The sequence below is a fragment of the Aphelocoma coerulescens genome, chromosome 2 (assembly GCF_041296385.1).
Source record: "Aphelocoma coerulescens isolate FSJ_1873_10779 chromosome 2, UR_Acoe_1.0, whole genome shotgun sequence".
In the NCBI taxonomy this organism is placed as follows: domain Eukaryota; kingdom Metazoa; phylum Chordata; class Aves; order Passeriformes; family Corvidae; genus Aphelocoma; species Aphelocoma coerulescens.
The window spans coordinates 26,643,239-26,659,757 of NC_091015.1; the positions used below are offsets into that span (position 1 = coordinate 26,643,239).

Sequence of the window (16,519 nt, forward strand, 5' to 3'; positions counted from 1 at the left end):
CTAACAGCTTAAGGTCTTTCTTACACTGCAGCATCCAAAACTGCACACAATATTCAAGGTGAGGCCGCCCCAGTGCAGAGCAGAGCAGGACAATCCCCTCCCTTGCCCAGCTGGCGATGCTGTGCCTGATGCCCCCCAGGCCATGCTTGGCCCTCCTGGCTGCCAGGACACTGCTGAATCATTTTCAACCTTCTGCTGACCAGGACCCCCAGGTCCTTTTTCACAACACTTCTCTTCAGCCTCTCATTCCCCAGTCTGTCTGTATATCCAGGGTTGCCCCATCCCAGGAGCAGAATCTGATACTTTCCCTTGTTCAACTTCATACAGTTGGTGATTGCCCATCTCTCTAATTTGTTGATGTCTCTCTGCAGGGCCTCTCTGCCCTTGAGGAAGTCAGCAGTTGGCAAACTTACTTAGTATCCCTGTAAGTCCTGCATCAGGGTCACTTATGAAGATGCTGAAGAGCACAGGGCCGAGGATGGAGCCCTGCAGAAACCCCCCAGTGACAGGTCGCCAGCCTGATGTCACCCTGTTCACTGTAACCCTTTGTGCCTGACCTGTAAGCCAGTTGCTCACCCACCATGTAACATGGCTATTCAGCTGTGTGCTGGACATTTTGTCCAGAAGGACACTATGAGAGACAGTATCAACAGCTTTGCTGAAGTCTAAAAATACTACATCTACTGGCTTTCCTATGTCAATACTTGAAGTGTGCTTGCTGCACATCAGCAGCCAAATATCCACACAGTAACAAGCAGACTTCCACGAGGAACATAAAAACATGAGAAGATGACTAAAAGAGGACATTTTTTTAAAAAAGCACAGCACAGAGATGGCCCAAAAGCTGTTCTACACTACCTCCCTCAATATACATGCAATAAAAGTAATAGAAACGTAGAGTATGAAATGGTCTAACAAATAATTAACTCTGGGAGCTTGCCACCATAAGTTATAACGTAGTGCAAGAAGTCAATAAAAAGAAACCTCCTCAGGTATTCTTAAGATTAAACTCACAATTGATGATGTCAGCAGACATATAAGAATGCCTTAAGCTTTACTGGCAAAGAAGCCTGTGCCTTGTTACATATGCACATGTTAGCACAAGAGCAATCTATCAGTCCCTTAAACTCCTTGTGAGCTCTCAGTACTCCCCACTATTAGACACGGACTACACAGATACTCAGTCTTCAAAGGAAGAAAATTTCCATCCCTTCTAAGCCAAAAGAAATTTTTTCGCAAGTAACATTTCCTTCAATTTTAAACCAATATATCACAACCTACTCAGTTTTGCATTGATGCATATTTACTGTTACAATGCATATTTACTGTGACTTACTGGCTATAAAAGGCCATTATTATTTGTTATTATTGGTTACGTACCTGACAGAACAGTAAACAGATCAAAGCACTGAGTTCTGTCCCATACATGCACAAGAAAGAACAAATAAGACAGCAGGTGACAAGACTCTAGAATAGGATTGTTTGGAATTAGAAATGTAGAATCTCTGCCAGTGCCATTTTGGTAAAGCCACTTTTTGTGTGAAACAACAACCTGCACATGTCCTTACCAACAGATCACAATACACTGATGACAGCACAGAAAAGAAATACAGCACCTATCCCAACAGAATCCCAGCACCATGTTAAGAACATATTCTATGTTACTAGGCCTGACTTTGATTAAAACTCCATGTATTAACATTCATACAAGATTTTATACTGGTAGAAGCATTCTTTTTCAGTACTTGGAAGCAATAGCCTCCCTAATAAGTCACAGATAGATGCTTAAAATAACCCTATATCCATTTTTAAAAACAATTATTCATAGAACTAGGAAGATTAAAAGTGTACAAATTGTGTGGTTCTAGCCAGACTGTTAAAGAAGAGACATTAATATCTGCTGTGCCAGCTGAATTCAAATTAACCCAATTTTTACATGTTAATTAAACCAGCTATTTTCTTCTTATTGTATTTTTGCTCCCTAAGTAGAGTAGCCTGCTAGTGATTCCCAACAGATCTATTCTAACAACGACGTATTCATTTACTTCTATTATGACCATACAATACAGTAACTGAGCAGTAATTTTTCAGTCAATTACACATGTGATTCTTAATGCTTAAAGATGCTGAAATAATGTGTACTACATAGCCATATGCTCACTTCTCTATACTGCACAAGGGTAGTTGCCTGGGTAACACGTTTTCTCTCTGGTTTAGCATCACCCTTTTGGGTTTAGCATAACCCTTCAGTGAATATCATTAGGTGTCATTAAACAGCACATATTAACAAGGACTTCAATATACTACTTAGGAGTTATTTTATATACCTAAACAAGTAGTCATTTATGTAACAAAAGCAGAGAAAAACCTAGTGATTTTAACAGCACAAGGAGAGGAAGCTGAAATGTTTACAAAATTTTATTTCAGTTTTGAAGACATTCCACCCAAGTAAATCGAAGTCTTCCTTCACCTTCACATCCTCATTATCAGTGCCAATACTGCACGATTTATTCAGGAAGGTTCAAATCTTGATATTTTAAAAGTATCCACATACAAGAGCACCAGTCCAAACAGAACAACTGGGTATGGTGCAGCAAAACCACTATTCACTACTCTCCTTTCTTCCATGTTCGCACCCATGGTATCTGCACACGCCATAGACATGACATATTCCCACCAGAGAAAGTCTGCAAGTAGCCATGCAAAGAAAAAAAAGCCATTGCCTGCTGTAATAATACATACAAATGCAATGATGAAGAGGTTTTCTTCAGAAATCAATGCAGATATTTTTACTGTATCAGCAATTTAAACATGGTAACATAATGGGACACAAATTGAAGCTACATCTATTATTTTACACTGCAAGCTAGGTAAACTAAGTATAGTGTAAATTGCTGCATTAGAGGATAAATTTATATCCAGTAATAATGGAAAATGCTGGCATTTCCAAGTGTTATTTTTGAACACTTTGTCCTTTCTAAAAATAAAGCATATGGTATTTTTCAGTAAAGTGTTAGTTACTACAGTCCAAACAGAGACATGCAGTAAATACTTATTTTGTTAGGCAGATGTTTAAAAGTACAACAAAAATCTGAAAAATGATATTACAGTAGGCAGGTTGGAAAATGCCTGGCCTGTTGCTGATAGGCCTTGAGAAAGCTACTGAATTTTGAGAAAATTTCTGATCTGGCTGAGGCTAAATGAAGCCTTCTTTTTTTTTTTTTTTTTTTTTTTTAACCAAGATTAGGAGCGAGAGAGAGGCTTAAGGCCAGGAACCAGGCTCTTCAATCTGTTTCATACAAACAACAACCACGCAATATAACACCTATTAAAATCTGTGTTATTACCAGTCAACTACTTTATAAGGTTTGTCAGGCCATCAGCAAGGAAAGTATCTCCTTTTCTTAGAGGAAACCTTAAAAACATGCCTCTGTAAGAGAACAGCATGAAAACCCACCATCAAATAAACCTCTGCCCTGGCTTAAGATGGAGGCAAAACTTGCTCCCATGGCAACGGATATTCATTGAAGAGAGTATGCCTTAAGAGGTCTTGTATGTTTCTCACAACAGTAGCTCATGTAGACCCTCCAATCCTTAATTTCTGATAACACAGGAATTGGGCAAGACTTACATGAGATTTTATCTACAGTAACCACTGTGAGATTGCATGTCAGGGTTACAGTTCTTTCCATTTCACGCTCAGAACTTCTTCAGCTCTTGGGTCAGAAACTCTTTGCCCATCACATATGCCCTTCTCATGAGACAGACATTCTTGTGGTGTCTGCCTTTCACCTGTGTACTTACCCAGTTTAGTATTTCACACTAATTACACTTGATACGTATACCTAACTTGTCACCAAAATCAGAAAGAATTAAAAAGCATTCTAAAGAGTGCTAGGAACAACCCTGGGGGAGGCTCAGACCCTTTTAGTGACAAGTGGTCATGTTCACCAGTCATGAACAACAGCTGCTTCTTCAGAGTGAAAGAGGGATCCAAGATGCTGGATAAATGCTTCTGGAAGTATCCTAGCAGTATTTTCAAAACTGCAGTACTTTAGGTCACCAACACAGTAACAAAATTAACTTGTCATTGCTCTTACAAGATACTTTCTATTTTATAATAGAAATAATGCTAAATTACTGAACAGACTCTCATGACCTTAAACACATGTAAGTCTCTAAACACTGGCAAGCCTATTAAAAATGAAAACCAACAAAAGCTGGTTTGTGTTTCGCTGTAAAACTGGCAGTTCTGGACTGCCAAGTTGGCAGTATTCAACAGGAGAAGACCAAAGTCCTGTTGCTGTCTCTAGGAGATTTCATGACAGGAACCAAAAAGCAGCTGACCCTTGCCTCAGATGATCACTCCACAAATTACTTTAAACACCAGGAGAACAAGGTACAAATGCTGAGCCACATGGCAAAAAATGCTACAATGCCATGTTAGAGAGACGGATGCTAATCCCGTTCCGAACTTTCTCCATTCTTTCACACACTAGCTAAACAGGAAGACAGCCTGAATACCAGAAGAGACTCTCCACAGACACGTTACGAATTGTCACTGCACAGTGTGGATTACAGAAACAATCCTTACCCACGGCAGAAAGCAGCAATTAGAAGCCTCAATATTACACCGCAAAACTCTTACAAGATCACGCCAAGTTATGAAATCCCAACTTGTCAACAAGTTCACATAGGCTACGGTTTTACATTTTGTTCTTCCTGACACCAGCTTCTGTTTGTGAGGGAGATCCAAATCACAAGGTATGGATTATGTTCTCAATCTTCTTATTACAAAACGGATTTGAAGCCACGTAATTTGGAAAATGCTGTTTTTGCAGGCATCAAACCAAGGGAAGAAATCTGAGAAATGTTTAACGTTTTCAGTCAAACACTATCTGAAGCCATGGCCTTCTTGATGCCATCAATGTTACCAACAAAACCCTTAACAGAGTTCTTTTACCAGGGTAGCACTCATCACATTAACTCATCTGCAAGGTTTAAGGTGCCCAGCTGCCAAACACATGAGACTGGCTGAACACAAAAGAGAGCACAGAAAGTACTGCAAAACTTCTCAGTTATGCCTGCATCTGTTACCTAGGAAGACTGCATTCTCTAGTCATGCTTTTGTTTATCTCACATTTTACTCTCTGCAACCACTGATATGAGTCATGCCTGAAGTTTTCTGGTTTCTAAAAATGCCACAACTACATACTTTAAGTCCGTAGCTAATTATTCTCAAGTTTCTCTAAGGACACTTTAAAGGGAGGGTTCAACCAAGGCATTCATATGGGTGAAGAGACAGCTTGCCTGGGCAAGTACCAAAAGCAAAAGCTAGGATTTCATTAAAGTAGGGTGAAGGAAGATGGAAGGGTAGCTAATCTTGCCTATTGGCAAAGTCAGCCTTTCAAATGCAAACCATGTGCAACCAACTTCACTGCTGTCTTCCCAAGATTGCAGAGTGGCTCCCTAAATACCTTAGGTGCTCCTCCTCCCTCTTGAAAGAAAAACACAGTGGCAAAAAACCTTTCACAGTGCCATGGCAAAACAAAGCAGGAGCACTTTTTTCTAGGATCTCTTCCTACACCATCTAAACTTATTTTGGATTTCTATTTGAATGTGTTTGTGACAGATACATAAAGTAAACAGAGACAGAGAGACTCAGGGAAGGAAAGAAAGGCAGGAGTTAAGGGAGCCAGCCAACCAACAGGAAAGGTTCCATGAATTAAAAATACATAGTAGACAGAAAATGGTTCGCACCACTAAACGGTAGGTGCAGTTGAAAACATTGTTTCTACTCTTTTCACTTAAAAGATACTGTATTCCTTTATGGATCTGCAGGGGAAAACAAAACGAAACAACCCCCCACCACTCTTCAAGGATCAGACTGATCTTTTCAAAATGGCTTATCAGACATTTTTAAAAAGTGGTTTTGTATTTTTTAAATGAACAGAAAAAGAAAAAAAAAACCAATCAAATACAAATGCCCCCCACCCCCCAAACCAAAAACAAATGCACAAAAAACCACTTACCCATCTTTTGTCTGATCCACCACACCTGCAAGGAGCTGTACAGTGCTTGCATTAGGCAAACCATCTCCAATTATCTTCAGGTACCGTGTGACGAAGTCATTAGGAGACATGAAGAATTCTCCATTCTTCTCCACACTTGCATACTGTTAAATGAATACAATATTTAGTGCCTCAATACATCCTTCTCCAGGCATTTATTACCACCACCCATAGTTTCCAATCACAAGCAGGCCTCTGACAGTTCTGCTCCAGTGAAGCTACAGCCTAGACTCAAACAGGAAGGAGTAAGAGGGGAGTACTCGAGCAGCTGAAGGCTTGGCTTCCCAGACAACGAATGGCAGATATACGAATTTTGGATTATCAACAATTTCTCCATAGTAGTCTAGAAGTGTTCCATACCAGATACGTTTTTGAAGCAGAAAAAGAAGCACAAGCTCATCTGCAAGCATGTATGTGGCATCTCAGGCCCACTGAAACTTTGACAGCAATAGGGTGCTGCAGCATATCTTATTTATCTGTAATGACTCCTTTGTTTAGCCATGCTACTTTGGGATGAGAAGGCAGGGTTGGTTACACCCGCAAAATGCCAGTGGAGCAAATGATCCCGCAGGAATGTCCACCTGGGGGTGCTGTTTTGAAGAACTCTACTGCATCACCGGCAGCCATGGGTGGTCCGTAAGGAAAAGAGAACCTACAGGCAACCTTGGCTTAAGTGCTGAAAGGAGGCCAAAGAACAGCATTTGCAGAACAACGTAACAAAAAACACGAACTCTGACAGTTCAGCACACTGCAAAAATAAGACAAGAGTTCTGACACCTGCCATACATTATCCCTGCTTTACACACAGTTACTGGCATACTACTCCAGAAAACAGCTATTGACAGACCCAAGTGTATTTGCTCCCAGGGGAAGAAGCCTCCAGTAATATGTTACGAATAAAAGAATATTAACATTTTTGAAGATCATATCTAAATAAATTAATAAAATTCCCTTTGTTACCACCCCTACCCTCATTCCTAGGTGATTCCTCAAATGTTAAAGTCCTCATTTTCTGCAGAAGGTCAAATTTGAAATCAATGCTAAAGAATGTATTTTAAGAAAAAAAAAAAAGGATAAGGACAATCATTAAGAGGAAAAGAAATTCCAGGCAACATTTGCAGAACCATGTGTTAGCTTTAAGGGAAACAGGGCTATCTTGGGATAGCAAATGTACACTGAGAACAGGAAAGAAACTGCTAATTTCTCTTTTTTTTTTGTTTTTGTTTTTGGGGTTTTTTTTAAGGCAAGGTGGGATGATAAACTATTGTTGCAGTTCCCCACAGAGCATTATCCACACTAAAGTAATAAATAAATTGGATGCCTATCGCTATTTTGTAGTGTACTTCAAATACACGTTTTCTTTCACATTACTGTGGCTCTGCTAAGGGATGAAAACTGCCAGTTTTCATTTCATACTGGTGCCTGCAGCGTACTGTTATACCTGCTGTAGGCATATAACTCTCAGAGGGATGCCAAAGTGTTACAGTAAGTAGATTATTTCCTTTAGTGCTATATAAATACCATTTTCAGGTACAGCAATATCTTCAAGAAACAAGGCTTCAGAGAAGCAAGCCCAAACAAAATATAACTCGCTTTGGCATCTCTATAGTGGTTAGCGCTAAAGGATTCCTGTCTCAATAGACACTGTAACACAAGCTTTCTAGTTGCTACACTGCAAGGAATTTTGAATTGTATACTTTTATAAGAACTAACAGATCAATTGATTTCAATGTAATCATTTGCAGAAAGACAGAATCCTTCAGAATCCCAGCCTCAGAAACTTTTAACACAGCTGTTATTGAGAAACAAATCAAATAAGTCAGACAGCCTATGCTTCTGTATTTCTTTTTTTTCATCCAGGCTAACCCCCTGCTAGGGCACTCAATAACAGAAAACAGCACAAGGTTTCAGTGTCCCCCTGTTTCTTGTCATTGTGATTTACTCAAGTGTATTTGAAATCCAATCACGTACTCTATACTACATATAGAAAATGACCTTCAAAAATGTCAGCTTGATCACTTTGACTAAAATCTAATCTCTTAGGGGTTATGTTAGAAGACTTAGAAGAAGTACTCTTGGAAATTATCTTCACAAAAAGAAAAAAAATCAATTCTATTCGTATTCGAGGAGCAACATTTAAAAATTGGTTCTTTACAGTTTTATTTCCCCCCACTCTGACAACTATATCCACAGAGAATTTGATATTACACAATAGTACTTAATGGCTTTTTGGTAATTTATTTACATACATTTTAGATAGTCAAGTAATAACAAGTTTAACCCCATTTTAAGTAAGATTTGCAAACACTCTACTGGGGATTTGGCATATTAAATATGCTAAAAGTTGACTGCAATCAACTGCATTTAAACTGATACTTTCATATTTATTTCTACACTGTGGGTACCATTCCTACATGGCAATCATATTTTTTAATTTTTAATTGAAGTAGGAAAGAATGGTTGTCAAATTATTTTTTAAGTGAATATTCCACAATCTGCAGAAGCAACTGTATTGGCTTCACCACTTAAAATAGTCTAGAGAAGCGTCATTAACACTCTGGCTATCACTTACCTGTAGAGCATGAAACAACATAACACATTCACTCATCATTTTTCCTTCTTGGGAGTAAGCAGCACGACAATTTTGCATTACACTGAACAAAACATTTAGCTCATATTTAATTACTCCACTTTATTGGGATCCCTTCTTTTTAGTGGAAGGGAAACAAAAGAGGAAGAAAATTAAGTCAGAGGTGGCATTTAGTGTGCTCAACTACGACCCGTTCAATCCACCAAATCAGAAGGTTGTCAGGAGCTACAATCTTCAGAAATGCAAGAGATGAATACCCACAGGAAGGTAGGAAACAATTTTCACACTATTCCCAGCAAACCAACTAACCAACCTCCCCACTCTCCAACTGAGGATCACCTCACAGTTCAGGGAGGACCAGGCTTCTCTCTAGCGTGTTTATTTCCTTCCTCAATGCTACCATCTCTCAGGTCAGTGTTCTACTCCTTGTCTGCCTTTTCTGCTGCCGTGCTCCTGCTTTTCAAATATTTTCCTCTGTAAATCATATAAACCCTTCTTTTTCAAGAGTTTTTTTGCTGTCCTGACAGATACAAGCTCCAGGACTTAGTAAGTTAAATCCTGGCTTTCTCAACTGAAAATCTGATTTCAGAGCTATAAATACTGACAGTATATGATAAAACTATAAATACTGGCAATATACATTGTGACACCTACACATCTTGTTAATAATAGCTCACAAGGGACAATGGAAAAAATACCAAGAACTACATGGAGAGTGAGGCATGATGCTGGAGAAAGCAAAGGTGGAGGGAAGAAACTGGAAAGGTATGAGCTCCCTTAGGCCCTCAACACCTCCATAAAAGCAATTCAGATACAACAGCTCTCTAATAGCACTGTGGCATCTACCTTGTACTTATTCTTCAGAACCACAAATTTTTGTTCTCTTTTTCTTTAATAACAGAAAACTAAACTTACCCAGACACTGTACTAATAAATCTTAGGAAGGCTAGAAATTTATTTAAAGTTATTTAAATTTAGGAAATGGGTCAAAGAAAGCCAGTTTCACAAAATCACAAAATAGTTTGGGTTGGAAAAGACCTTAAAGATCATCCAGTTCCAACCTCCCTGCCATAGGCACACACATGTTCCATGAGACCAAATTACTCAAACTCCCATCCAACCTGGCCTTGAACATTTCCAGGGATGGGGCACTCACAACTTCTCTGGGCAAGCTATTCTGGGGTTTCACCACACTCACAGTAAGAGTTTCTTCCTTACTTCCTTAATCTAAACCTACTCTCTTTCAGTTTAAAGTCATTCCCTCTTGTCCTATCACCACATGTTCTTGTAAAATGTCCCAATACTTCTAAAATGTCCCTCTCCAGATTACTTGTAGGCTCTCTTGAGGTACTGAAAGGCTGCAGTAACATCTCCCTGGAGACATCTCTTCTCCAGGCTGAACAATCCCAACTCTCAGTCTGTCTTCATAGCAAAGGTGCTCCTGCACTCTGATTGTCTTTGTGACCCTCCTCTGGACTAGCTCCAACAGGTTCACATCCTATGTTGGGAGCCCCAGAGCTGGATGTAGCACTGCAGGTGGGGGTCTCACAAGAAAGTAGGAGGGTTGGATAATCACCTCCCAGTTTCCAGCAAGAAAAGCACACTTCTCTCAAGTATATAAGCAAGTATGTGTCATTTCTTTACTTGCATGCTTTCCACAGCATGCCAACAGAGAAGGAATTTCAGTTAAATAATAAATATGGCTACCACTTCACAAGGTGATCTACCCAACATTTCTACAAATTAGAGAAGCAGAGATAACCCTAAAGGAAGAAAGGATGCAAGGACAGAAGAAGAAAGTTTACCAAATCATCTAACAGTAAGATGTCTACACGAACATTTTACCACATGTAGGAACAATACTGAAACTCCCACCACATTCTCTGAACAATGTGCGTTTTTTCTAAGATAGCAATACTTCTTCTGAGTCAATACAATAATCACTCAGGAATATATCTGACTTCTTGGTGAGCATTGTTCAAGTCTGATAATGGTATTTAAGTCTAACATGGTAATAATACGGTGAATGATTAATGGTTGGAAAAAACTATCAAGAGTTGTATGCAGCAATAATAGAGTAAAAGATATGAAAAATTTAAGCAGAAAGAGTAAAATATTTACTTTACACATACCTTCAAAAATATTGTTTTCAACTCAGCTGGATCAGCTCTTTTGGTTAGAGCCACCTACAAGTAAATACAATTACATTAATATGCATAACTTACACAAAAGATGTCAGTGTGTCATTTAAAAACAAGAACACAAACAACAGAATGAGTGATGAAAAGAAATGTTCACCTTAGATAAATTACGTATTGCTTTAGCTGGCCATGCTTATTTTATCCATTTCACACTTACATAAGGTTATTATTGTTCTGCTTTCCTTATGCAACCCTGCAACTCTTAAACAACCACACATTAACAAGTCATAAAGACATTCAAGAACCAAACCTTTATAACGTATCTCTCTGCTGGGATTCAGCATTATATCATCTTTACCATAGACATTTACACTCCCAGCACCTTTCACCTAAGGATTTCAGAGTACTATATGCAGTTCACAACTGATAAAAAGCAAGAATGAAATACTCAGACTCACAAACTTGTTCAAGAAAGCAGCTCCATAAAAGACAGAATTTCAATGTAATTATTTGGTTTATTACACCATTTTAAACTTACAGTGTAGATCCTTTTAATGAGGTGAATTCAAAAAGCAGAGTATCTAGATTTTTCTGCAGATCAAATTAAGCAGTTCCAACTACAATCTAAGTTACATTTATCACCACAAGCCCAAAGTAATCAGATTTTCTTTTCAAAACACTGAATCAAAAAATATTCAACCCACTGTGGAGTAAGTCCATCAGTATTATCCTGGTTGATATACCATACTGCTTTTGGCAGCAAGTGGATTTGTCCTCTCAGTCTGCGCCTACTATAGTTTCCCCTTCTTTATTTGGGATACTTCGATAAAATCTTGTTTGCTAACATAATAACCCTCATCTGACAAGTCAATTCACCAATCTATTCCAAATTAAAAAAACAAATACTTTGCTAGCAAACCTGGATTTTCAAAAAACTTGTGAAAATATATCTGGAGTGGGGAATAAATAGGCAAAGGACAAGACATACAATCTTACCCTCACTTAAGAAGTAAACATCAGAAACGTTATCAATAAAACACTACTTTACTTTACTGACTCTTAACAGCAATGGTAGACTGTAAAGGTGAACGTGACCCCAAGTGCATTTCTGGTAGCACACTGGGCTACTGCAGAAAATGGAAGGAGTCTGTGCTGTACAACAGCATTATATCTTCACACGTACACTTAATGACAAATCTTCAGTAAGTTTATCCTCCCCTAAATGGATCATTTAAAAACTAAAAAAGACAACAAAACCCCCACAAAAAACATGTAAAAAAACCTCAAAAAACCAAACCAAAACCCAGAATATTTTAAGAAAAGTGTATGATTAAGGTTTCTTATAAAATTCTAGAAGTTTTTTTACAAAGGGAAAAACCACACCTACGCTAGGACTCAACTGACAAAGTCCACAGTTGGAGTCTCACTTCTGTGTCTGCACAGAAATCTGTGTGAAAGCAGTTGCAAAAAATCAAAGTGTAATTGTGAAGCTAAGAATATAAAAATGTGTGTTTTCTAAAATGCAAGCTGTCCTAAATATAATCACTGCAAGCAGAGATTTAATTTAACCCCTTCTGTAAAAATCTGATAGTCGAGAGCAATTGGAAACTTCGTGGAAAGAAAAAAACCAGTATTTATATGCTGCTTCAATCCAGAACCTTGCCACTATACAGGCAAAGTAAAGACAGTTCAAACACCTGTAGCCATCAAATATAAATCAGTGTCATACTTTATCTGTCTTTAAGTTTAAATTCCATACTGTTACAGAACGCTAAGCCTAAAGAAACCAGGGGAGAAAAAAACCAAAGGAAAATGTACATGAACTTACACTCATTTTCCTTTAGTTTCGCTGATATTAACTATCTTGAGAAATTCAGGAGATGTGCTTGGGAGGCAGCTGCCATTTTTCAGCCCCCACTTGATTATGGAGGAATTAAGTGGGGTTTTTTACTGTAAATTTCTTCAAACCATATACTGAAAGATGGGTTGAAGTTGGTCAGGTAAATGAATGCACAGAAGGACTGCAGACTGGCAACCCAAGCAGTGGCTGCATACCACAGCTTTTTTCGATTTCCCACAGTCTACTCCCACATTCTTCCATTTCCTGGCAAACAGGAGAGGAAAGGCATGGTTAACACCATATTAATTGGTGCATCCATGTGACATCCACCGAAGTCCATTCTAAAAGGTGTATCTGATCCCAGTTAAGAAAAAGAGCCTCTATTATATTACATGAGAACTTCAGGAAGAGTGATGCTAATGCAGTCATACCACTGATAAAAAGAAGTTTTTGATTCAGCTCTTCATCCATACCCAGCTAAGGGCAAGGCTGAAGCTGCACACACAGCCATGAAAACTGATCCTGATGACAGGTGTTACTAGAAGATTCCCACTCCAGAAAGGTCAAAATATCACTTTCCATACCAGTCTGTAAATTGTTATGTCAGCAGTTGAAGGGCTAAGTAACCTGACGCCAACAAGACTGCAAGCTGACAGGTAACATGCTTGATGAAAAGTGACCCACAGATGAGAGCTGCTGCTTCTCCAGTCAGCTCAGGTGATATTTACTGACTCTCACATAACTGGGTTTAGGTGATGTGTTTTGTTACAGGAAAGATCTCTCCATTTTACTTCCATCTTCTCTCCATAAAGATAAAACCAGCTATGAGCTGGCAGGCCTAACACCTCTCTAGCGGCATGGGAAGGTATTTGATAAAGAAGATCTGAGGGAAATAATGTTTGTTATTGCTCTTTACAAAGAAATACTATGTAACAGACACTAACACTTAAAACAGCAACTTCTATTAAGTTAGGTTCGGTGAAGAAAGCTCTCCAACAAACTACATTTATTATTACAAATACCCAGGAGAGAACAGGGAGTACAACAACTGAAGTGCAGGACTATAACCAAGTTAGAACACTCACAGGAAAGACTGGGATAATGTATAGAAAATATCAGCAGGGATTTTCATCCCTAAGGTAGACATCTGAAAGTCTTTACCAACATACTATGTGTACATGTGTATTATAATACATATGAAGAATGAGACCAAACAGGCAATATAAGAACTGCACTTAAAAATTCTGAGTCCCTCTCATTAGCAATAACATTCAACAAAGGGTGCACAGAGAAAAGCAAAGCTCTGTGACAGTAACAGATTGATTTGCATGCTGAAGCTCTTCATATCTTTAGACTCCCTTGCACCTTGATCTTAATTTCAGCCCATTTTCTCCAGGAGACCTCTTCTCATTAAGTTATGCTCAATTTACAGAGATATGCATTTTCACTCTCACTTCCGTACTCGAAATTAAATGCAGAATCTTTCCAGAAAAATGTAACTGCACAACACAAGAAAAGAGAATCCATTCAGAATCAAAGAAAATTATATTATATTTCCTACCAACTCTATTAATGTATTTGTCATACACAAGGTAGAAGAAACAGGCTGTCAAAGAGTGCATGGTATCAAAAGACACAAAAAGACTAACAACATAGTGAGTGTTCCATCCAGTAAAGAACAATAACATGGGTGAGCAAGAACGAAGAAGGGCAGTAGGAAAATCAGAATTAATGTAAATATAGCATTAATCTAATGGCAAAAATAGAATATCTGATCTTCTCACCTTTATGGCAAAGATCACTTTAGTAGCCACAGTCTGGATAGAGTAGAAAGGTGATAGGAATCCAGGAATACTTGAGAATTGCTACAATATTCCAGAAAGTTTATTGCAACAACAGCAAGTCCTAACCAAAGATAAAGAGATAAACACCTTATATTGTTTCTTTCTCTTGGTTTAATCTGAATACAACTCAGATGTGAAGGAGAAAGTTGACAGAGGTAAGGCTGCCCCCTCTCCCACCTCAGCATCTTTAAAATCTCCTGACACCAAGCACATAAAATGCTGGACAGCAGTCCTTCTCCAAGCAGAGAGCCAGAGCTGTGGCAGGGCTGACAGCGGTGAGCTCAGTCTGTTTAGCTCTAGAGAAAACCATCTACAGACACGTACAGAGAAAAGATGTTTGATGAAAGCCTCAACAAGTGATCACAAGATCTTGTAACTTGTGTTGAAACTAAGGTTATTTTTCAGAAGTTCATTCATTCTTAAGCACAACTAAAGAATGCAGTGTATTTCACACCACTAAAAGACCTCAAACTAAAATTGAAACCTTATGTCTTATGGGGGTATTCTTTAGTTTCATCACAAGTTATTGAGTCCACCTGTAAGACTCAAACACATGTGGCCCAGTTTATGTAAGAGGTCAGATTAGATCATCGTAACGTTTCCTTCTGGCTAAAAGTATACATATACACATCAAATGTGCAACTCCAAAGGAGATAAAACTGGGGTTTGACCTTACATTCTTTTTTAAATGAGTGACTGGAATATCAAAAACCAGTTAAAGCACAGTTACTGGACAAGTTTGAATTCAGACCAGAAACCCATTAATACTGCTTAAGTATTATGCTAAAACAACATTCCAGTTTTTATTTTAATACAAATAACTTATTTATATAGATGAGAATAATCTTTCTTCCATATTTAGACTAATACCACCACAAACATATATAATCATTCTTCTAATCTAGCAACTCTCCTTGGTCACTTTCCATCATCACACCCATATCCTAAATTACAAGTGCTCTGTATCAGCATCTGTGAAGGGCACTGTCTCCTGTTTCAGCTGCCTCAATAAGCATTTTCTGTTAGTTCAAAATGCATACTCTCACCTCAGCAAAAGAACTGCCATTCCTTCTGCAGTAAAAAACTTGACTGTGATCTACAATGGAAAGTGAACTATGCAGAACTTCAAAGTACAAGATTTCAAGCAAGATGTGGACCAGCTCACCAAGCAGAGAATCAGACAACTGCTGATCAGACAACAGAGCTGGCACTGAATGCAGATCAAAAACCTTCTGAACAGACCTCCCTAACCAAACTGAGTATTTCTCCCAGAAAAATACAGTTCAGATGGCATTTGGCAAATCTGTCCAAAGGCTTAGGGTAGGAAGAACTGCAAGAGACGTTGATAACTACCAAGCAGGTAGGTACATTCAGTCTGATGAGTCTGAGTACATCCATCTTCACTCTCAATCTCTGGTAAATTCCCAGTCTTAGGCACCATGGTAGTCATGGAAGCCTCACTTTTCCCAAGTGCATCAAAGCTAACAAACCTACTTTATTGTGCAATTACCTTCTAGCTTTGATCCTACTTTCAAAGTCCCAGAGCAAATGCAGATGGCTTGTTCATAAGATGGTTCTCACACAAGGAGATTCCAAATGAACCACAGCATTTTTGCACACAAACTGATCAGGGACCAGCACACAGTTATCCATTATATACACACCAGACAATCCTTGTCCAGTTTGTCCAATACTTCCAAGTAGGTACAGAAACCAAGGTGGGAGCAGTACATATCTTAAGAAAAACTGGTACAAGAATTTCCAAGATTAGCTCTATGTAAAAATACATTTAGACTGTGTACTTCTACAATTTTCATATTTAAAGACCTGGAAAAGAGGACAATAAAACTACCCCAATACAATAGTAAAAATAACTAGGCACTGCCATTGCTCAGCAGTATCATTTAACTAACGGAAAAAGCACCATACTTTGGTCAACACAAACCACTCCAAACTTTAAGCACTTATCAGAAAATGGAGTTAGAAACAAACTGGACTATTTGTAGTCAGCCTCCAGACTAGGACAAGGATAC

General features: G+C 38.5%; 1 protein-coding gene across 2 annotated transcripts in view; it reads right to left on the reverse strand.

Moving 5' to 3' along the window:
* The window catches only part of LOC138106370 (electrogenic aspartate/glutamate antiporter SLC25A13, mitochondrial), a 103,187-nt gene that overhangs the window by 68,425 nt on the left and 18,243 nt on the right, over nt 1-16,519 (reverse strand). For both annotated transcript variants that reach the window (XM_069006880.1, XM_069006879.1), the window contains 2 exons: nt 10,794-10,847; nt 6,033-6,175 (listed from right to left, as the gene is read on the reverse strand). In XM_069006880.1, coding sequence (XP_068862981.1) covers nt 6,033-6,175; nt 10,794-10,847 — 197 coding nt within the window. The remainder of the gene's footprint in view (nt 1-6,032; nt 6,176-10,793; nt 10,848-16,519) is intronic.